Consider the following 23,810-nt stretch of genomic DNA (forward strand, 5'->3'; position numbering starts at 1 on the left):
TTTTTCCGATTAAATTGCTCAACCCTTCAGACGACGAATAAACTACAATTCTCAAAGGACCCCTTTATTGTGGTTAGGAGAACAAGCAGTACTCTGCCTAGGGCTCTGTACCCCCAAATCCAGCTAGGCGCCCAAAGGTTTCCTTGGGTCTCGAAGAGGGGTTTCTGAGCAACACCACCTGCTGGTTCTACACGCGTCTTACTTCCTTTGCCCCAAACCTCTCTCCGGTGGACCTGCATTCTTTCAATCTTCTACACCTAATTATAAGTAAAGCACAAAACAAAGCAGGCGGAACGATTCCGGCAGAAACTGCAGGTCTCCAAAGGCAGAAAAAAGTAGGTACCCAACCGCTCGCTTCAGGGTTGGGTCGCCGGGAAACACCTCGCGGAGGGGTTGACGCGAGTGCCCCAGTGCAAGGCTCTACTTCCGCCCCGCGCGGCCCCGCCCCCCGCAACGCGACGGGCGGTCACGTGACCGCCGCGCGCGTTCCCGGCCGCTGCGGGCTCCGAGGCCGAAGAGGAAAGACTGCGAGCCGGCCGCGGCTTTGGCTAGAGAGGTGGGAGTCGGGGCGAGGTTCTCGCGGGGAAGGGTCAAAGTCAGCCAGTCCGACATCCTAACCCAGGGAAAGTCGTGATGGCTCGCGGTGTCACCTCCAGCCGCGACGCGTTCCGGGTCGGCCCTGCGCTCCGGGCCTGAGAGGGGCGGCGGCGGGGTCAGGGGCCGGTACGTAGATGGACGCCCTTGGGCCGGCGCGGCCGCAGCTCCCTGCGCCCAGGCGGGATGGGGCAATTCAGTCCTTCCCGCCGCCCCCACCCTGCCTGCTGTCGCAGGCAAGAAGACTATGACGGGCGCTGCGTTGTCCGCGGCCGCCGCAGCCCCTGCCCTGGGCGACGGCCCGGAGCTGGTCACGGTCGGGGTGCGAGAGGCGGAGCAGCGGCCATTACTGCGCAGCCTCTTCCGCCGGGGTCCTCGTCTCTGCCTTTGGTGGCAACCAGGTCCCTCTCCTCTCCCCTTGGCGGTGGTGTCAGGCCTCTACTCGGGGACCTTCCGGCCTCAAGACTTAGGGGCTGCTATGGTTTGAAGGGTATCCTGCTCCCAGTCTTCCGTGTGGAGGCCTCTGCCCGGGCCTTGGGTCAGATCGCAGCCAGGGCGTACAGTCCCTGCATTTTGTCGTTTTCTGGAGTGTCTTTGGCTGCTTCCTTCTCTTCCCTCTCTCCCTCCTCCTCCTGCTCAGTGTCTGGGTCTTGCCTAATAGGAAGAGCAGCCCCTCTACCTTGCCCTGGTTAAGCCCAGCGCTGCGTATTCTCGTTTTGATGATCAGTAAATCATCGGAACAATTAAGAGCTCTCTTGATACCCGTTGAGCCAAAACAACAGCAACAACAACAACAACACAACCCCTCAGTGCATCTTAAAAGCGGAGGCTGTTGCTTTGTTCTGGTTGCGGAGTACTCTCCCTACCCGCCCCCCATCCCGTCTTAAAGAGTACGGGTCTTCCTTCCATTGTTGTAGCTGTTTTATTTTCCGTAGGGGTCTAGAGAAGGTTGCAAAATTGTTTTGAGTTTACACACACATTTTGGCAACTAGAGCTTTCTCTTGTTAACCATTTCGAATATGTTTTAATTTTTCTTTCCTAAGAGCCAGTTCAGTGACACTTTCCGAGTTTTGAAAGTACTTATATTTTGTTTAAGTAATATTTTCGTAATATTGGAACAGTGTGGAATTGAGGGAAGAAGGCGGCCAAGAAATGATAGAAAAAGCTTTGTCTTTATAGCTTGACATTTCAGGTGCTTGGGTGCACTCCCTCCCCCCCAGTGTGTGTACTTTTTAAATAGGATGTGGAAAGTATAACATTGGCATTGAAAGCACTCTATAATTACAGAATTGGAGGACTTAAAACTTTTTGTCTTTTTAGCAAACGAATCTATGTTTAGACTCTTAAAAAGACGTGGAATATAGGACACATGAAAAAAATGACCCACAGAAATAACAGGATTTATGGTGTTGGCTCTGCTGTTTTCATGACCAAATACTGTTTGTCTTGAGTGTCTGAGTGCTCTAAAAACAAATGAAAATGGGTCAAGTAAATCTCTTTTTAAAGGGAAAACCAGAAAAGTGAAAGCTACACTAGAAATAGCTTTTTGGGTGTGTTTGTTTTAGCCTTGTGTATCTTAAATTGGAACATTTTGTTAAGGCCTCTCTTTGATTTAGAATTTATGTTTCAAATGAGCCAATGTAAGTTGTGGGTAAAATAAAAATAATGGTAAACATTTGAAGGTTTTTGTTATTTACTGGTTGTTATAAAATTGGTACAATTATAATCATCAGGGAAACTATTTTTCCATATAGCTAGTCATTAGGAGGACGAGAAAGGAAATGGCGTTTTTCTTTTAGGAGACACGTGTCAACTGGTGAAGTATTTTGTTTCAGTTTCCACCAATTTGGATTGTTAGAATAGGACAGATTTTTCTTCTTGAAAGGATCCAGAAATGATTTTTTGACTTAGTATAGAAGAAAAGGTAGTATTCAGTCTTGTCTTTTCACAATATTAGTCTGTTTAGAGAATATTATTTTATGTATTAGCCATACTAGCATGAAATGCCTGACACACTTGTCAGCTGGGTATTTGAATGTTTTTTTCCACCAGTGTCAGTAACAGAGGCTTCTGACCCTTTTTTCCATTCCCCTGCCTGGTTCTTGATTGTGCCAAGGAACATGAATTTGTGAAACAACAGGTTGGATTAGGAATAATCTTTGTGGGTATGGAAATCATTTTATTAACATTCTTCTACAGCCACTTGTGCTTATTTATGGAATATTTAGTGTTTATGGCTTATTACCTTTTGGATTAATTAAAATAAAACCTGTTGTTAAATTCCTGTTAATTAAAGTATTTAGAATTAAGAAATACAGAGTAGGGTGAAATAACTAAGACATGGGAGTTATGACTTGACCAGGGTCACACATACAATTAGCAACAGAGCCTACATTTACAAAATGGCTGGAGGCTGTGAAACTTATGTTTGATAAGATTAAAAGACGGTATTTGTGCACATTCACATTTCATGTTTTGTTTAAATAAAATGCAAAGGCCACAGTTGGGGGGATGTAAAGGTTTAATGCTTGAGTATGAAGATTGTGAAGGTCATAGATTGCCATACAGTAATGTTTTTTAAGGGAAGTACTGAACAATAAGGGTTGTAATTCTTTTAAGATGTGTAGTGTGCCCAGGTGCCCAGGGCACCTCAGTTGGTTAAGTGTCGGAATCCTGATCTGAACTCAGGTCTTGAACTTAGGGTCCTGAGTTTAAGCTCCATTTTGGGCTCCATGCTGGGTGTGGAGCATACTTAAAAAAATTTTTTTAAGTAAAATAAAATAGTGTAGTGTCAAGTATTGGCCTCCATTTAGTTGAAATGAGTTTTGACTGAAGACTTTTGTTTCCCAGTATGACCTGTGCTTCCTGTAAGTTGAGTTTTAGCAGGGGATGAGAGAGAAAGCTAAAAATGGAAACATTAGGGCATTTAGTTACCTCTCTCAATTTGAGACTCTTTCTTAAGAAATATTAAGATGTATCTATCTGCTAAATTACACCGCATCTCTCTATTCTTTCTTTCACTGGTCTTTGCTTTTTCCTTTTTTTTTTTTTTTTTTTTTTTTGAGTTTGTATGCCACAAGTTGGAAGGCTTGAAGGTTTGGTTTTTTTTTTTTTTTCTGTCATTGCTAGCTTTTATATAGAACATTTCCTGTTTTGTGTATTTTGAATTGAAAGAAGAGTAAAAACTACTTTATTAAACAGCTGTCAGTAATTAGAAAAATATAGGAAGTCTATATCTTTATAATTTGATGTTTTAATAGTTATATACATAACTTTTTCTTTGATTAGTTCTTTTAAAAAGATAATCATTTATTTGAATCTATTATGTGGGAAAAAATGATGGTTTTTTTGACTTTGTGACTGACTTGAAAAGTGGAATGTAATTAATCCTAGATATTTTCAGAGAAGATAACAGCATATGCAAATAATAGAAGTGTGAATTTGTTGAGTGGTCACAAATTATAAATAGTACAGTATTACTTCATTTTCAGTTTTACTTATTTACTAATTGGTTGAGTGGGTAAATGACTAAAATTTGCTGACAATCTCTAAACTCATGTATTTTGAAATTCAGTCTGTCATCTTTTTCCCTCAATTGTTAAGAGGAGGGGTGCCTGGGTGGCACGGCGGTTAAGTGTCTGCCTTCGGCTCAGGGCGTGATCCCGGCATTGTGGGATCGAGCCCCACATCAGGCTCCTCCGCTGGGAGCCTGCTTTCCTCTCCCTCTCCCCCTGCTTGTGTTCCCTCTCTCGCTGGCTGTCTCTATCTCTGTCTCTGTCGCATAAATAAATAAAATCTTTAAAAAAAAAAAAAGAATTGTTAAGAGGAGAAATATGTAAGGTAGTTTCAAATCTTTTCTCTTTTTATGTTACCTTCCTAATAGTTCTTTTCTGTATAAATTTTCAGCTAAAGAAAGAACCCTAACCCATTCACTAATTGGTACTTGCATATCAAAATACTGTGGTAAATTTTACTATAGTAATTGATAAATTATATTGAGTTTGGTATATAGTTTATAAATCATTCATTGAAGCGAGAATTATGTGTGTTTGAATTATTTATGTTTGCCAGATTAATTCTGGCTTATATAGTTAGAATTACACTGTTTTATCTTACATCTTTGGATGAAATTAAAACCCTCCCCCTTCCCCTCATTTAAAGAAAAAATCTTTGGTTTCAAATGTAGAAATTTTCTGAGGACTACTGCATATGACCATTCTGAATATTACATGCTATGCCTTCTGTTGTACCCACTTGGCATTGTAATTCTCAGACATTATAGTGGATGGATCCATTTGGCAGAATTGGTATCACTGAAACCAATTTTTATTACAACACAACATGAAATTTCCTTTTTATCTGTGCCAGCACAGGTGTGGATAAAGTAATGTGGAGTTCATTTTCTTTATTCAGCAATTTTGGTAGTAAATTGCCAGCTTTGTATTTTAAAAAATTGTTAATATTGCAAGACATTCTAAACCGGCATTGCCCAGTATGGTAGCCACCAGCCACACTTGATATGTGGCTAGTCTGAACTGAGTTGTGCTGTAAGTGTAAAATACACCCACATTTCAAAGAGTGTACATACACATGAGAATATAAAACATCACATTAATAATTTCTTTATATTAAATACATTTGGAAATGTTAATGTTTTAAATATTTTGGATTAAATAAAATACTTAAATTAATTTTAGCTGTTTCCTTTTATTGTTCTTAATGAGGCTAATGGAAAATTTGAAATTACAAATGTGGCTTGCATCGTATTTGTTTGATGATGCTATTCTAGACCGTTTCTCTGAGATATAGTACACCGAAGATTTTTTTAAAGAAACAACATGGGTTTGAATCCCATCTCCCAGTATTGATAGCTTTGTGACTTGGGGTTAAATCCTTATGGGTTTGGGTTTCCTCCTTTATAAAATGGGTGTAGTCATATCTCACAGGGTTGTTTTGAGGTCATTGAGAGCTTCATGAACTTTTTTTTTTTTTTTAAGATTTTATTTATTTATTCGACAGAGATAGAGACGGCCAGTGAGAGAGGGAACACAAGCAGGGAGATTGGGAGAGGAAGAAGCAGGCTCATAGCGGAGAAGCCCGATGTGGGGCTCGATCCCATAACGCCGGGACCACGCCCTGAGCAGAAGGCAGACGCTTAACCACTGTGCCACCCAGGCGCCCCTTCATGAACTTTTTAGTATGCATATGAACCATCTGGAGATCTGATTTTGTCGGTATGGAATGGGGTTCTAGAATTTTCATTTGCAAGGGACTCCCAGGTAAATGCTGTTGTAGTTGGTTGGGGACACAGTTTGCATAGCTAGGATCTAGAATACTACATAGATTTTAGTTTATTTTCCATCCCCCAACCATTATTATCCATTTAAAGTCCACTTTGAAAATTATCCATGGAGTATAGGAAATGGAAAAGTCACTGTAGCTTGCACAATTTACTAAAACTGGTTTTTTTCTTGGTTTTTCATCTGCATTCTAGAGAATTCATTGCCAGTGAACTAAACCTTAGGTAAATGATGTGCTTGTCAAAAGATGTAAAGGTGGTTTGAATCTTATATTTGTAAATATATTAACTTCCCTTTGTTATATTTTAAGCTCTTCAAAAGAAATGATTAGAACTTGGGTATATTTGTATCTTTTGTGGCTGGGTGCCTTGTTCACAGAACACAAATGTGTTATGTGAATAAATTTATTTCAATATTTTATTTTTCTCAACAGTTACTTTACGAAGTTTTGCCTTCATCCAAGAAATAACACTTCAAGTCAACAAAAACTGACAATTTACTAGCCACTTAGAGATAAAAGACAGTCTTTATCTTTAGGATGTCGATGGCTTAATAGAACAAGTCAAAAGCAAACAAATTTCAGTATATGGCATAAGTTCAGTAATAGAAGAATGTACAAAATACAGTGGAGGGAACAGTTTTTGGGAGCTAGAGAAAGTGGTAGTATAGTAGCATTCATAAGCTGTAAAATATATTATACCAGGATGGGGCGCCTGGGTGGCTCAGTCGTTAAGCGTCTGACTTGGCTCAGGGCGTGATACCGGAGTGGGATCGAGCCCTGCGTCAGGCTCCTCGGCGGGAAGCCTGCTTCTTCCTCTCCCACTTCCCCTGCTTGTGTTCCCTCCCTCTCTCTGGCTGGCTGTCAAATAAATAAACAAAATTTAAAAAATATATATATATATATATATATAAAATACCAGGAGGAGGAAGTACAGAACTACAAAGGGAGGTTTAGAGAAGTATGAATAGATTAGATAATAATATAGATTATGAATCTCTGAGAATGGTGGTAAGAGGTAAGTAAGACTAGAGAGAGATTTAGGTTTCAGGTCATTAAAGCCTTTGAATGCTATGTTTAGGAGCTTTGCTTTTATTGTGTAGGCTGTAGAACCATTATAGGGCTTCGCATGTGGGAGGCCCATTTTGCCTTTTTAGTATATCACTCAGAGTCTTAGTGAATAAATCTGAGGGGTGTTACTGAAGCAAGATAGACTGAACAGTAGTTCGGGTGAGAGGTGATGTACGTCTAAACTAGTACACTAGCAATGGCAAGAGAATAGAGGATAGATTCCAACGGTGTTAAGGGTAAAAATTGACAGAATTTGGTTGGAGAGGAGATGAGAAAAAGGATTTTCTGTTTTTTCTATCTGCATTCCTTGATTAAAGCGTGGAGGCCGAGATGTCACTTTCTAAGATTCATGCAGACATGGGGTTTTGTGGAGAGTGCGTGGATGAGAGACAGATGTGAAAGAGCCAGTTCTTTCTACTAAGAAAGAAGTTACAGTGGTTGGGCTCCAGATTGGGCAGGAAAAGAAATGAGACTGGGAACTGGCTAAAGAAAAGGAGGCTGTCAACAAACTAGAGGTCCTTGTGATACTGAAGAGCAGATGTGGGAATGAGTAAATTAGTTGGAAGGACCAGAGTTTGTAATCTAAGAGTGAGATTAAGGTTTTAGAGGGGAAGCACTGTAGGTGGCTTCTAGTTCCAAATGTATACATCATAATTTATTGCTGGATGGACAGGGAGGTGAAGTTCACTGAATTTAGGATTTTAGGAATTGAAAATGGAGAAATTTTTTTTTCTGAAATTGGATTTGATGGATTACCTGCATCGCTTTGACTTAAGTGAGATTCCTGGGCTTAAAGGCCATACATGTCTACTGGCCTAGAATCTCCAGGGTTAGGGCCTGAAAATGCCTGTCTCTAATAAGCAACCTTAGTGGGGTAAGTTTAAGAACCTCTGAGTTAGGAAGTTGGGATTGGTCAAATTTAAATTGGTTCATAGTGATGTATCAGGAGTTAGGATGGAGAGGATGATGAACAGTGAAAATTAAGTCACTGCCTTAAAGGTTAAGCTAGAAGAGCTGTAGGGGATGCATATAGTCAGTGGTGAGCCTTTAGAGAAATACTGTTTTTGTTAAAGAGTAATGATGATCGAATAGTAGAATGTTTCCTCCTGCCCTGTGTGTGAAAATGGGCAGTTCTGTTTTGAGTGGCCTGTGAAAGAGAAATAGAGTCTCCTGTGGTGTCATGGAAGTTGTATAGGCACCTAAAGGGCAGAGTGAAAGGCTTTGGCGGGGGGTGGGGGGGTGGTCCAGACAGTGGAGTCCATATAATGTATCAACCAAGTTTCCAAAGTCTGTATAACAAAAAGGTTATTTGGACACTCTTTTTGAGTCAGTTACATTTGAAAATCCTCTGGTTCTGAAACAGATGATTGTTCTGTTAAACATTTGGTAGGATAAGCTGGCTTGTATTAAATTTCCCTGGGAGAAATTTCTTTTTTTTTTTAAAGATTTTTTTTTTAATTTATTTATTAGACAGAGATAGAGACAGCCAGCGAGAGAGGGAACACAAGCAGGGGGAGTGGGAGAGGAAGAAGCAGGCTCATAGCTGAGGAGCCTGACGTGGGGCTCGATCCTATAACGCTGGGATCACGCCCTGAGCTGAAGGCAGACGCTTAACCGCTGTGCCACCCAGGCGCCCCACTAGGAGAAATTTTCTATAAAATTCTTTAAACACTAAAACTCCTGTACTGTGAGAGGCACGTGGAACTGAAAGACTTCAAGTGTTCCCTCTTGATGTCATCATGTTTGCTTGGGTCTGAGTTCTATGTAGTATGATGTGCCTCCTGCACTGGGCATCGTGAAGTGGCAGGAGAGAATACTAAAAGAGAAGAAAGGATTAATGACTGAAATGATGTTTTGGTTGGTGCTTCTGGATTCTCTGAATAAGAGGCATCTTGAGAGAAGTTTGGCTTAATGATTGTAAACTTGGATATACATACAAATAGGAGGTTCTAGTTAATGTAAGGTGGCATTGTCTTTTCACACTGCTTCCTTGTAGAGAGGCAGTGGCTTTGGAAGACGTCACATATGGGCTAATTTGTCCATATAGAACCTGTTTCACTTCAGAAACATTTTTATAATGGTAAAATATAAATAACAAAATTCACCATCTTAACCATTTTAAATGTATAATTTAGTGTCATTAATTGCATTTACAATGTTTTGCAACCATCACCACTATATATTTCTACAACTTCTTTATCATTTTAAACAGAAATTCTGGTGGGGGGATGGGCTAGCCCGTTGAAGGGTATTAAGGAGGGGGCATGTATTGCATGGGGTACTGGGTGTTATATGCAAACAGTGAATCATGGAACACTACATCAAAAACTAATCATGTACTGTATGGTGACTAACATATCATAATAAAAAAAAAAAAGAAATGGAACTCATTCAGTATCAGATGCCTAAATCACGTGACAATGGGAAGGCTATATTGACCTTTGGCATTACTTCACTGTACATAAACACTCTTTTAGCTCCAAAAGAACAAACAAATAAATTCTGTATCCACTAAGCAATAATTCTGTTTGCTCCTCTCCCTAGCTCCTGATAATTTATCTGCTTTCTGTCTCTGAATATGCCTATTTTCAATATTTGATTTAAATGGAATCATAACATTTGTCCTTTTGTGTCTGGCTTATTTCACCTAGCATAATACTTTCAAGGCTCATCCATGTTATAGTATATATCAGAACTTCCTTTCTTTCTGTGGCTGAATAATATTCCATTGTATTTGTATACCACATTTTGTTTATTCTTCTGTTGATGGGTGCTTGGCTTTTGTCCACCTTTTGACTTTTGTGAATAATTCTGCAGAGAACATTAGTATACAAGTATCTGTTTCTGTCCCTGTTTTCAATTCTTCTGGGTATATATACCTGGGAGTGGAATTGCTGGATTATATGGTAATTCTGTTTAATTTTTTTGAGGAACCATCAGACTCCACGGTGGCTGGTCTATTTTTCAGTCCCATCAGCAGTGTACAAGGGTTCCAGTTTTTCCATATTCTCACCAATGCTTATTATTTTCCTTTTTTTTTTTAAATTATAGCCATCCTGATAGATGTGAAGTGGCAGTTCTTGTGGTTTTGATTTACATTTCCCTGATAACTAATAATGTTTAGCATCTTTTCATGTATTTATTGGTAATTTCTACATCTTCTTTGAAGAAGTATCTACTCAAGTCTTTTGTCCATTCAAAAAATTTTTTTGTCCTTTTGTTGTTGAGTTGTAGGCATTCTTTATGTATTGTGGATATTAAACCCTTATCAGTATATGATTTGTAAAGATTCTCTCCCATTCTGTAAGTTGACTTTTAACTTGCTTGACAATTTCCTTTGATGCCCAGAAGTTTTAATTTTGATGAAGTCCGTAATTTGTTTTTTCTTTTATTACCCATGCTTTTGGTGTCATTCATACCTAGGAATTCATTGCCAAGCCTAGTGTCATAAAGATAAACCCCTCTGTTTCTTCTAGGGGTTGTATGCTTTTACCTCCTTTTAGGTCGTTTGTCTGTCTTGAGTTTGCTTTTGTATGTGGTGTGATGTAGGGGTCCAACTTCATTCTTTTGCCTGTGACAGTTCACTTGTCCTAGCACTGTTGAAGAGACTGTTCTTTCTCCCATTGAATGGACTTGGCACCCCTTTTTAAAAATCAGTTGTCTATACAAGTGTGGGTTTATTTCTGGACTGTCTCCTCTTTCAGTATATTTGCCTGTTCTTATGGCAGTACCACATTGACTTGATAACTGTAGCAATCTCAGTGTGTGAGTTCTTCAACTTTGTTCTTTTTCAAGATTGTTCTGGGTTATTTTAGGCCTTTCACAATTTCATATGAGTTTGAGGATTGGCTTTTCATAAGAATTATGTTGAATCTATAGGTTAGTTTGTGTAGTATTGTCATCTTCGTCTTCCAATCCATGAACAGTTGTCTTTACATTTAATTAGCTCTCCTTTAATTTCTGTCTGCAGTGTTTTATAGTTTTCATTGTAAAGTCTTTTCCCTCCTTGGTTAAGTTGATTCCTAAGCATTTTATTCTTTAGATGCTATTATAAATGGAATTTTTGAGCATTCTCTAAAATGCTTTCTTGATTTCATTTTTGGATTGTTGACTACTAGATGTAGAAACACAGCTGACTCGTACTTTGAGGTCGTGACCTGCAACTTCGCTGAATTTATTACCCCTAGTGATTTTCTTGGGGATTCTTGGGATTTCCTATATAGAAATAGAGGTAGTTTTACTGTCTCTGCAAATAGAGATAGTTTTACTTCTTCCTTACCTTTTTGTATGCCTTTCATATCTTTTTCTGGTCTAACTGCTCTAGCCAGCACTTCCAGTACTGTGTTGAATAGCAGTGATGAAGCAGGTACTCTTGTCTTGAAATTTTGTCATTTTTAAGATAAAATTCGCCACTGAATTTTGTTAAAGGATCATACATAATTGACTAATTTTGTCGATCATAGTCTGTGTAGAAGTTGATGAAATAATTTCTTTTGCAGCACAGAATGAACCAGCAGTGGAAGACAAAATACTGCACACTATTTGATTGCTGATGAAGATGATCTTTTATTTTTGTGACAGACAACTGTGGGATCTGTAATAGAAATGTAAGTATGGCATCATGGTTTGTCCCAAAGGTGCAGTAAATTCAATGAACTGATAAAATGCAATAAGCCAAGTGTATGTTATATTTAGTTCTAATTATACAAAATGAGTGTTTTGTATTGAGTTTTAGATGTTTTGTTGAGTTAGTAATTTTATTCACATGAAATTACTGTTAATGTTAGATACCCAGAAATCTTATCAGGAAAAATTTTTATTATTCTATTTTTTATTTTAAAGTCAATGAAACTGAAGACAGAAGAATTTTCTCATAGAAGGCTAAAAAACTGGAAAGATTTTTAGATCTTCTACTTTCTCTTTACATAGTAATTTACTTAAAAACTAAAGTAGGCAGACAATATCACCTTTTATAAATAAGAGGGACTTAATGGGACTTAAAAACACTAGTTATTAAAAGCTTGTTTCACTAAATTAAAGTGTTTTTTAAATTAACTGATTTTTTAAACAAAGATTTATTTAGAGAGAGTGCAGGGGAGGGACGGGCAGAGAAAGAGGGAGTGAGAGAGAGTGAAGCAGACTCTACACTGAGTGCAGAGCCTGACATGGGGCTTGATCTTATGACCCTGAGATGAAACCAAGAGTCAGACGCTTAATCAGCTGCACCACCCAGGTGCCCCTAGATTAATTCTTTTTTTAAAGATTTAGTATATTATTGCATTTTAATTAATACTGAATTCACTCTAGCCCCCAGTTTTACCAGTTGTGTTTTCCTATCGTTTAGTTTTTGTGAAATATACTTTAAAATATTACATTACCATGATCTTGCCCATTTTGAATGTCATTCTATTCTTGATGTATATTTTTACATGATAAACATCATATTTCTGTCTTCCAAGGTAATATGAACATTATCTAACCTGTAGATACTATTTCACATGTTTGTCAGTTTGACATGTTAACTATTTCTATCTACTTTTCAATATGATGCTTTAATTATATGTTAAAAATATGGCAGTAATCGTTAGCGTTGAGAATTTGATAAAAGAAAAATGAAACCTGTAAGCATTTTTCTTTAAAATTGGGGCAAATATATATTTTATTTAATCTTGTTCATATGTTATCTGCCTGTGTATATGTGTGTATATATATATATATATATTTTTTTTTAATCCTGTAGATTAAATGTTATAGGTGCTGGCCATTAAAGAACTAGGTAGGCTATGGTCTAGGAAGTGAAACATAATTATTAATTAAACATTGGAAGAAATGCCATATTGAGGTAACAATAAGATGCTTTTGGAACTAAGAGTATATATAGTCTATATTAAGGTTCAGAGTGAGAAGAACTTTTAGCTTGATCTTAAAGAATAAGTAGAATTTTAACAAGCTGAGAAAATTAGGAAGTATTTTTCAAGCCAAGGGAATGAAGGAGGGGCACAGTTGTCTAAGTATCAGGGCACCTTAGGGGAGTCAGGGAGCAATCCCATCTGGCAAAGTGGCGTGGGGAGAAAGAGACTTCAGAGTTGGTAAAGGGAGTGAGTGTTTATTTAGTACCTACTATATTGCTAGGTGCTTACTGGGTATTGTATTTGGATTATTGAATTGAATCATTGTGAAAAATGGTAGTAGCTCATTTACTGGAGAAACAGAGAGTTGAAGTCATTTGCCCTAGGTCAGTGTTTTCCAAATTTCTCTGAGAATAATCCTGTGGGCACTTGTTTAAAACACAGATTTTTAGACTGTACCGCATATATGTGCAAATTTCCAGGGTAGAGCATATCAGCTAATTCTTACTTTTGGAGAAGTTTGGGAAATACTCTTCTAGGTCAGTTTAGTGAGAATAAATAATAGAGCCAGGATTTTAGGTAAGTCTGTTTTACTCTATCGGCTATGCAATTTTACTTGGAAGCCAGTGCTTAGGAATTTGGATTAGATAATGTAGGCAGTAGAAAACTATTTAAGATTGAAGAGAAGACTAATTAGACATGATTGAACTGAGAAGGAGGGATGAGGAGGAGAAAGGACTGAAGTCAGGGAGGCCATTTGGTAGGTTAGTAGAAGAGTTTCCAAGAAGCCAGAATTGGGATCACCGGCTTTGGGAATGAAGGGGACACATTCTAAAGAAGTTTCTGTCGTGGAAAAGAGAAGTGCCCAAGGAGTAAGGGAGCACTGAGGATGGCTCTAAGTTTTATGCAAGATCAAAAACAAAGGAAAGAGGATTCAGGTTTAGGAGAACAGATAATTTTAGTTTTAGTCCTGCTTGATTTTGGGTCCTTGGAGAATATTGAGGTAAATTCTTTGAATACAGATGGGAAATACAGTTGGCATGGTTCTGGATATTAGATTTTAGGAGTCATGGTGGTATATGTATTAGTTTGAAATACTCAGTATATTGTCTATACCTAGAATGTAGTATGAAAATAGGGCCATATGCAGAGCCTTTGTGAAGAATACTGGTACTTAAAGGGCAGCTAGAGAAAAGAGAAAACAATGAAATAGAAAGAATTGGGAGAGAGTACCATCATGGAAATGCATAGTATAAAGTTTCAGAAAAAGAGTTGGTGGTCATATCATTCAGTGCAATGGGATCCAATATATTGAGACTGAAAGAGATCATTAGACTAAGGATGGTAGTTGATTTTGAAATTTAAGGATTGAGAATATTAACCAAAATCTTCCAGCAGTTGGGATGCTACAAACACCAAAACTGAGGAGTTAGCTTTTCAGAACAACTAGCAGTACCCCATCCTGAGCCAAAAGGAATGATGATAGGGTAGAGTGAAAATAGAGATAAATTTCAGGGATTCACTCTTACCTAATTTTTTAATGATACAGGAGTCCAGGATACCTCTATACTAAGAAGTTGGAGAAGTTGTGTAATAGTCTTTGGGGGAATAGGGAAAGTTGTCTTGACTGAGTAAAAAGTTATTGATAGGAGGCTTGATAGTCTCTGGGAAATCAAAATAGCTAATTATGTGTGGTGCTCACAACTTTTGCACCATACGTTTCACTCTAAAAGTGGAAATTTTCATGCGTTTAATAGTTAACTTTTGTTAAGTGCTTTGCTTACTTGACCCTTCTTTTTTTCAAATGTCTCCCTTGTACCTATTTTGGTGGTGGTATCTCTTTATTCCCCATCTCTCTCTGACCATTTCTTGACATGTTTTGTAAGCTATTTTGCCTCATTAGTAAATACCGAAATAATCTAAGGTTCTGTGGTTGGGCCTTTTGTCTGCGCCCTCTGCAGGTTTAATTTGGGCATTCATTCATTTTCGTGTCTCTTAAGAACCATATATTAGTGACTCATCAGACTTTTTTCAGCTTAGATTTCTTCAGAGTACCAGTCTAGTAAATTCAACTGTCAACTGCTTATCTTCATCCAGAGACCTTATAAATATTTCAAAATCATTACGTCTGAAACAGAACTCTTCTCAGATTCTGAATCTTGATGGATGTGCCACCGTTGATCAGTAACCAAATGCTTTCTCTTGTTTTCTAAGTATTTCTTATATTCATTTATTGGAACCTTATCTGCACCCTTCTTCCCATTATCTTATACCTGGATTACTATAAATTGTAGTTACTTTCTTGCCCCATGCCACTAAGTCTTCCTCCAAAAACCTGTCCAAATGATTTTAATAAACTGCTAAGCCTAGTATCACTTCTTACATAAAACCTTTCAGTGAATTCCTGTTGCCTGCTTAGGAGTTCGTATGTAGACCAGCTTCATAGTGATCCTGAATCCTTTGAAATTATATGTAACATTTCATCAAATTCTTCTTAATCATTCTGTGATCTAAAAATGTTTAAGAACCAGGATGCCTGGGTGGCTCAGTCAGTTAAGCGTCTTCCTTCGGCTCAGGTCATGATCCCAGGGTCCTGGGATTGAGTCCTGCGTTGAGCTTCCTTGCTCAGCGGGGAGCCTGCTTCTCCCTCTCCCACTCCCCCCTGCTTGTGCTTGCACGCGCACGCTCTCTCTGCCTCTCTCTGACAGATCAAATTTTTAAAAAAATAATAAAATAAAAATATCTAAGAAGCATTGGTATTTAGAATAAATATTTAAACTTACTAAGATAACAGTGTACAAGGTCTTTGCACCACTTCCTCTTGCATAGTATATTTCATCATAGCCATAATTATAATGGAGGCATTCATAGTAGCTAAGAGTGCAGACTAAAGTCAGACCATCTGGATTTGAAACCTAGATTTGGAGTTGGCTCAGTCACTTATGAATGGAGCCGATGACTTTGGGCTTAACACCTGAGCTTTCTGTATCTCAGTTCCCTCATCTATAAAATAAGGAAAATAATGGACCCATTTATAGGTTAATGTGAGGATTAGATGTAAAGTACTTCAAACAGTGCCTGGCACGTATTACACAGTAAACGTTGTTGTATTTATACTTTAATGTAATGAAAAGATGCATCAACAAATACCTAATAGAGATTAAACACTTACCAGTTACAGGACACTGTGCAATATGAAAAGTAAAGAATTTTATCTTAAGGACTGTGGACATTGTTTAAATTTTAAAGCTGTATTTTTAACTTGTATTAAACTTTGAACTCTTTATATTCCAGCAGAGCTAATGATTTGAGAAATTTTTTTAATAGTCAAAGTTTTTAGAAGGAAGATGACATTCTTCTCTGATAGGTTGACACTTAACAAAAGGTGGTTTGTTAACTTACACTTTGTTCTCTTTTTGGTGTTTATAATCGTATTCTGAGCCCAGACTTTTAAACTTGATTTGCAATATATGGAATTTTTATTGCTGGCTGTAAAGTTCTTCAGTACTCTGTAAGTCAAAGACTTTTTTCATTTATAGTAATTTTATCTTTCTTTTGATTAGATGTCTTCAAGAAGAATAAACAAAATCTTAGTACTTGGCGATTTGCACTAACTTTGCCCACCATACGCTTCTATATTTTGTCTTCTTGAGGAGAAGGCTTACTTGTTTTCCAGAAATATTTAACATACATACTTTACTTACGGGAAGAAGAATGGGACTTTTGCATAGAAGTTATATCACATTAAGAATTCAGCTAGTAAAAAGTCTTCAAAATAGAAATATTTGAAATGTGAAATATTTATTGTGTTCTTCAGCAGAGTTGAACTTCACTCCAAATTTCTACATATTAGATTATTCTTAATTTAATAACGAGCAAATAAATTCTGTTTTCCAGAACAACTTCTGGAGTTTCCGAAGATATTTATTAGTTAGGGAGTGAATACCTCTCTTTGATTAGCATTAACTGTTTCTCAAATCCTGCTCTACGAAAAGGAAAAAGACATTTTTTATTCATATTGGTATGATCTTCTGCACACATTTAGCCTCCAGCCTATTTGAAGATCATTGAAGCTATGCGAAGTAGAGACTTTGTAGGGTAGATGAAAATGGCAATAAAAGTAGTCTTGAAGTATGTTTTATAGGCAGGCTAGTAGTTTAGGTTACTTTGTCTTTATCTTGTTATATATCTCAGTTGTATCTTGTCCACTATGTGCCTCATCTAGAACTTTGTAAGAGGTATTTACTAAGTTGTACTCCTCGTTTCTTAGTTGGTGCTAAACTAACAGTATAACTTGTTGGGCAGACAGAATCAGAATTTACAATTTGCTGTGGCAAATTAATAGTTGAAAGTGCTTTAGATGAAAAAATGAAGCTTTAGCTGTTTGTGTCTGTTTCCTGATATTTATCCAATTTGTATCCTTCATTTTAATGAAGGAACCAAAGTACCTGCCCCACGGATTGTTTTGCCTTTCCAGGTGTGGTGCTTTTCCAGTTCATGCCTTGCCCCGGGATGGTTGTAATTTTTTTTTTTTTTTTTTTTTTTAGTTTAAAATTATGTTTAGGTTTATTCATTTGTGCAAGAGTAAGGGTCATAAGACATTGATCATGTTAATAAGCAGGGTGGAGATAATGTTTTTAGGTTGAAAACTTGTTTTGGTAGATAAGCTAAGCCAACTAATGGAAAATTGACTTTTGGGGTCAATTTTACTTAAATGCTACAGGGTTTGGGATTATGTTGTTGTTTCTAAGTATGGTATTCATCCAAGTTACATGTTGGATATATATATATATATATATTTTTTTAAATATTTTATTTATTTATGTGACAGAGAGACAGCCAGCGAGAGAGGGAACACAAGCAGGGGGAGTGGGAGAGGAAGAAGCAGGCTCCCAGCGGAGGAGCCTGATGTGGGACTCGATCCCGGAACGCCGGGATCACGCCCTCAGCCGAAGGCAGCCGCCTAACGACTGCGCTACCCAGGCGCCCCTACATGTTGGTATTTTGTTCACATTTTATAAGGCTTTTCATTTTCTTTTTTAAGTTTTAAAATTATGGGCCTGTCCTTTGCCCAGAGGGTACCTAGATAGCTTAGTTTAACATCTGTACTTATTATATGTACTTATTATATACAAGACATTGCTGTCTTTTTTTCCCCCAAGTAGTGATGAGCATTAGCCCTTCTCCATTTTTGTCTTATGAACAGAATCAAAATGGATGATGGCTCTCTTTTTTTCTTCTTCGTGAGTGGGGCTTTAAATAAATATGGACATATAAAAGATTTTCAGGAATTTCATTGACAACTAATTTCTTTAACCTAAGTTGAAAGTGATGTAAGAATATACATATTTCTTGTTCTCCCATTCTGTAGCTAATTTTAGTTCTTTCTGTTTCAAAATGTTTAAAGTTACACTGAGGTTTAAATGTAGCAATAGGAACTAAATGAATTAAGAGAGGCTTTCATTTACAGGTTTATGCTTTCATTTAATTTATTCACTTTACAATAATTTTGAGTTGAACATGAATAATCCCCATTTTACTGATGAGAAGGCTGGAGACCCAGAAGCACGGTGTGAGTTTGTGATTTTTAAAAAACCTCTTACCGGTACATTAGGTGCTGCTTATATTTGGCAGAATTGAAAGTAATATACATAGACTGTTACCACAGTGTAACCTGGTACACTGGAAATAAAGTTACCTGGAACAAACAAAAGTATTCTGAATCTTTGCCAAATGTAAATTGAAATACATGGTATTCTCTCTCTCATGGCTTTGGGAAGTACTGAGGTTTTGTATTTAAGAAATACATATGAGATGTGGGGAGCCTAACAAAATGTATTGTGCACAGCCATTTCACTTTAGGGGAAGTAGGTGGACAGCAAGCGCTTTCACTTACAACTTAGATTGTTAAGTTACAAGATACTGTTTATCGCAAAATACTTTGAAGCTCCTGTAAGTGCCTAACACATATGAAGAGTTCATATCTGGTAGAACTTAACCATAGGTTGGGAAAAAGTTGTACTTTACTAGTATGTGTAACCTAGAGGTTCTGGTAAAGGAGTTGATTGGAAATGGAATTAAAGGTTGAAAAAAAGTTTGGAAATCAAGTATTTCATAGCGTTCAGTTCTTTCCACTGAGACTGTGTGCCACTTTCTTTTCTAGATAAGTACAATCTTTTCCAAAACTTGCTATCATTTTGAACCTTTTCTATTGAGGAACCAAGGATACAGAAAAAAAACAGTAAGAGAATAGATTGTTGGACTGGATGTGCTGTGATGAAAGCCTAAGAGGATTGTTCTTCAAGCTTTGATGAACATAAACATTTTTACTGACTACACCTTTTGTAACCACTGTACCCATTTTTAAATGCTTGATCTTGGAAAAAGGCAGAAATCCTTAGGGTGATTAAATTCTAAATATTCCTTGTTTAAAAGAGCGAAATCAGATGGTACAGAGAGATTGTCATTCATTTTAAGCAGCAGTTAATTAATGGTTGTGAATCTCTGTGAGACCTTTACCTCTATTTCTCAGTCTTTTTACATATCACTGGTGCACTTCCTCTATCATTTTTTCCCCTTTTAAAATATCTGTGGTTTCCTAGTACTATGGGATAACATCAAATCAGATGCTTCTTTAGCAGGGAGCAAAAAGACTTCCATCATTTGACTTCTGATTACCTTTATATAACTTCATTTCTTGCTATGCCATTCCATTCCCAAGGTACATACAAGTAAATTCTTTTTAAAAAGTTTGTCAATCAGATGGTTTAACTTAATGTTATTTAAAGTAGACTAAAAGCGACGCCTGGGTGGCTCAGTCGGTTAAGCGTCTACCTTCAGCTCAGGTCATGATCCCAGGGATTGAGCCCCACATGGGGCTCCTTGATCAGCGGGGACTCTGTTTCTCCCTCTACCTTCCACTCCCCCTGCTTATGCACTCTCTCCCTCTCTGACAGATAAGTAAAGTCTTTTAAAAAGTAATAAAATAAGACTCAAAACATCTGTTGTATATGATGGTATTATATTCTTCATTGAAAAACATATTAATTTTCTTAGCTAATAATATTTGAGTGTTCTCTATCTGCCAGGTCTTGTATGGGAATACAGAGAGACAAGCCAAAAGTGATCTGTTTCTTGCTTTTACAAAGCCCACCTGCTTATGGGGAAGACTAACATTAACAAAATAAACACACAAGTAAATGTAACAATGCAATTCTGATAAGTGCTATGAGTGAGAAGTACATGGTAGTAAGATGGGTAGTAGTTTGTCCATGGGGGATGTGGGAGGCAGGAAGTGAAGAAATGTTCATGTAGAGAAAACCTGTTGAAGGGAGTGATGTAGAGAAAACCTGTTGAAGGGAGTGGCTAGTGTGATTGGAAGCCTGATCAAGGGGAAGTCTGATAGAGATGAGGCTGGTGTGGGAGGTGGGGGGCAGGACCACTGCAGGGCATATAGATCCTAGTCTTTATCCTAAAATCCTTTTTTTAAGCAAGAGGTAAGGCTAGACCAGTTAAAACGCATGTTCAGTAATTTAATAAACAGTATTCACGTGGTGGCTAGGGAAGGGTAGAAATGCAGGGTAGGTGGATTCATGAGATACTTAGGATAAAAATGATAAGATCTGGGGATGTTTGGATGCAAGGAGTAGGAGAAGGGCAGTTTCAGTGATGGATTTCTGGCTTGAAAAAGCAGATGGATAATGGTGTCATTGGGGTTGGGGAGCTTTTAGGGAGTAAATAAGGAAGAAACAGATATGAGTTAAGGTTTTTTTTGCCCTCAAGACATCCAGGAAGAAATCTAAAATAGCCGTTAGAAATCTAGATCTAGGGCTGAAAGGAGAGACCTGGGCTGCTAAAACCAATTTGAGACATTTGTTTATAGGTAACAATTGAAGCCGTGGGTATAGATGACATCATCTTGAAAGAGTAAGCAAGAAGAGCATATGGTTTAGAAAAAGGCAACAACAACAAGGAAAGGCCATCACAAGAGCGTGTTTTCGTGGAGGGGGTAATGAAATGACTGGTTTAACGAGTGTTTTTAAATGTGCAGCAGGAGTAGAGAACTTGTAGGATTTAGTCTTAATTTCATATGGTCTGCTTGTCAAGTACCAAAAGTATATTAATATATGTAGTATTTGCAAAATTGCCACTTAGTAATATCGTGTAACAGGCCACAAAATACCACCTTCTGTAATCGGAATCTATATTACTTTTAACCATTTTCTGTGTCTCTGACTACTTTCCACACTGACTGGAAAAGTCAGTCTAGAATAGATTGTCATTTAACATTTTCAAATCTGCATTTAGTTATATCTCATAAGTTCTGTGACTGAATGGAAGTGATATATTTACTTAAAATCTATATTTTGGTTGTATTTTTATTAATTTTTGGCTTAACATTGTGTGCCTCGTTGCTCCCCACAAGTATAAATTAATGACATAACAAATCAAAAATATTTTCCTGTACAAGTTAAGATTTTTTCTTTCATTTTTGTTTTCCCATTGTCCAGTATGTAGCACACATATATAATAGGTGCTTAATAATAATCTGAATTGTTGAATTAAGATATTGGAAGAGTTGAAATGTAGTTTTAATATTATATGTATTTTCTCTCATTTTCTTAGGATGGCTGGCTGTGGTGAAATTGATCACTCAGTAAACATGCTTCCTACGAACAGGAAAGCGAATGAGTCCTGTGCGAATCCTGCACCTTCTCTAACTGTCCCTGAATGTGCCATTTGTCTGCAAACATGTGTTCACCCAGTCAGTCTGCCGTGTAAGCATGTGTTCTGCTATCTGTGTGTAAAGGGAGCTTCATGGCTTGGAAAGCGATGTGCCCTCTGTCGACAAGAAATTCCTGAAGATTTCCTTGACAAGCCAACCTTATTGTCACCAGAAGAACTCAAGGCCGCAAGTAGAGGAAATGGTGAATATGCATGGTATTATGAAGGAAGAAATGGGTGGTGGCAGTATGACGAGCGCACTAGTAGAGAGCTGGAAGATGCTTTTTCCAAAGGTAAAAAGAGCACTGAAATGTTAATTGCTGGGTTTCTGTATGTTGCTGATCTTGAAAATATGGTTCAGTACAGGAGAAATGAACATGGACGTCGCAGGAAGATTAAGCGGGATATAATAGATATACCAAAGAAGGGAGTAGCTGGACTTAGGCTGGACTGTGAAGCTAATACTGTAAACCTAGCGAGAGAGAGCTCTGCCGACGGAGCGGACAGCGTATCAGCACAGAGTGGCGCTTCTTCTGTTCAGCCTCTAGTGTCTTCTCTAAGGCCCCTGACATCAGTAGATGGTCAGTTAACAAGCCCTGCAACACCATCCCCTGATGCAAGCACTTCTCTGGAAGACTCTTTTGCTCATTTGCAACTCAGTGGAGACAGCATAGCTGAAAGGAGTCATAGGGGGGAAGGAGAGGAAGATCATGAATCGCCGTCTTCAGGCAGGGTACCGGCACCAGACACCTCCGTTGAAGAAACCGAATCAGATGCCAGTAGTGATAGTGAGGATGTATCTGCGCTTGTTGCACAGCACTCCTTGACCCAACAGAGACTTTTGGTTCCTAATGCAAACCAGACAGTATCTGATCGATCAGATCGATCAGGAATTGATCGATCAGTAGCAGGGGGTGGAACAGTGAATGCTGGTGTCAGATCTAGAAGGCCTGATGGACAGTGCACAGTAACTGAAGTTTAAGTGAAAAAGTCTTCAGCTCCATGCTCAAAGTTAGAATGGTTATCTGTAAATTTCTGCCCACATAACATTATACTCATCCCTGGTAGTGCATTTTTGGGAGTTGGGGTGGGAAGGGGTATGGGGAGGACAGACCTGTAATTAAAATGTCTTAACATGTCTATGTTGAGGAATTTATTTAATATAAGGAACTTGGCATTAATAGTTGAGAGCTGTTTAGTAATAACCCAGTTTTCTTGAGGTCTGTTAATTTTATAGTTTTTTAAAATTTCTTCAGTTCTTTTGGCGAGCGTGTGTGTATTATCTGTGCATTAACAGTCCTCATCTGACTCTTGCATTGTGTCTTATTTTTCTGCATGGATTGACGTAAAACCATTACTAAAATTTGGCTCCTATGAGATGTCTGGTATTGGTATGAACAGGAAGCTTAATGTGAGAATAGATGTGAATTTGGGATTTTAAAATAGATGAATAACAACTATTAAATAGTAAAGTTACTGAAATGGAAATGTAAAGAAAACAGCTAAAAACTCATGTTTCAGAATCTTGTCTGTAACATACTTCACGGCGTTTCCCATAGGCTTTGCTGTCTAGTCCTTGTAGTTTGAGGTTTCTCTTGATCTGCATTTTTCTTTTTGATTACAGAATTTATAATTTAATAAATACTAGACTTTATCAAAAATAATTTGTCTGTTGTTTGAGTCTGGAAAGACGATGGAAAGAAACATTTTGACATTTGTGGCCAAAGGTCAGAAAACAGGTGGTGGTTTGAATTGGTTGTATTCAGCTTAGTCACTTGCTCAGGAAAGTGGTTTTTTTCAGAGAATAAACAATCTACAAGCAATTGCATGGAATGAGTATGTATGGAAATAAACCTAAAGTTGATGAGACTTAAATTTCTTACATAACTGATAGAGACCATACATATTTTAGATTTTCATTGCCAGTCTTCATTAGAGGCCTGACACCAATGAATTAAATGGTAGGCTTATTTGTAAACAGCATTAGTAGGCACAAATGTTCTTTACAGAAAATGTAGAATCTGTGGCAAAATAGGAAGTCTTGGGTTAACTTGGTAATCCAGAATTTGGTTCTAAAAAATGGTAATGTGAGTTTGTCTTAATATATTTTAACTCAAAACAGTAGGATCGTGTTGAAGCATATGCAAGCTATTTTTAATATGTTTTTCAAATGTGAATTGAATGTTACCACATAAAATAAAAACTGTCACTACTTTGAAATTATCTTTTATCTCTTGTTGTGATAGGTTAGAATTGAGAGTTAATTCTTTGACT

At 37.7% G+C, this 23,810-nt stretch overlaps 1 protein-coding gene across 9 annotated transcripts; it reads left to right on the plus strand.

Annotated features, from left to right (window-relative positions):
- The first annotated feature begins 399 nt into the window (after positions 1 to 399).
- On the plus strand, positions 400 to 23,197 carry RNF146 (ring finger protein 146). Of its 9 annotated transcripts, none has more exons than XR_004628123.1 (3): positions 400 to 556; positions 11,463 to 11,570; positions 17,644 to 17,700. XR_004628123.1 is itself a non-coding variant. In XM_002915131.4 (3 exons), coding segments are annotated over exons 2-3 (1,083 nt in total). In that variant the 5' UTR covers positions 402 to 556; positions 11,463 to 11,568; the 3' UTR covers positions 22,519 to 23,197. The 9 variants fall into 9 exon arrangements, 5 of the variants coding, with proteins under 5 accessions (XP_002915177.1, XP_011217892.1, XP_019650689.1 ...); XM_002915131.4 differs by lacking the exon at positions 17,644 to 17,700 and adding an exon at positions 21,438 to 23,197 and having other exon boundaries at positions 402 to 556; XR_004628125.1 differs by having other exon boundaries at positions 436 to 556; positions 11,468 to 11,570.
- Positions 23,198 to 23,810: the final 613 nt, after the last annotated feature.

Source organism: Ailuropoda melanoleuca, chromosome 10 (genome assembly GCF_002007445.2).
Source record: "Ailuropoda melanoleuca isolate Jingjing chromosome 10, ASM200744v2, whole genome shotgun sequence".
NCBI classification, from domain to species: Eukaryota; Metazoa; Chordata; class Mammalia; order Carnivora; family Ursidae; genus Ailuropoda; species Ailuropoda melanoleuca.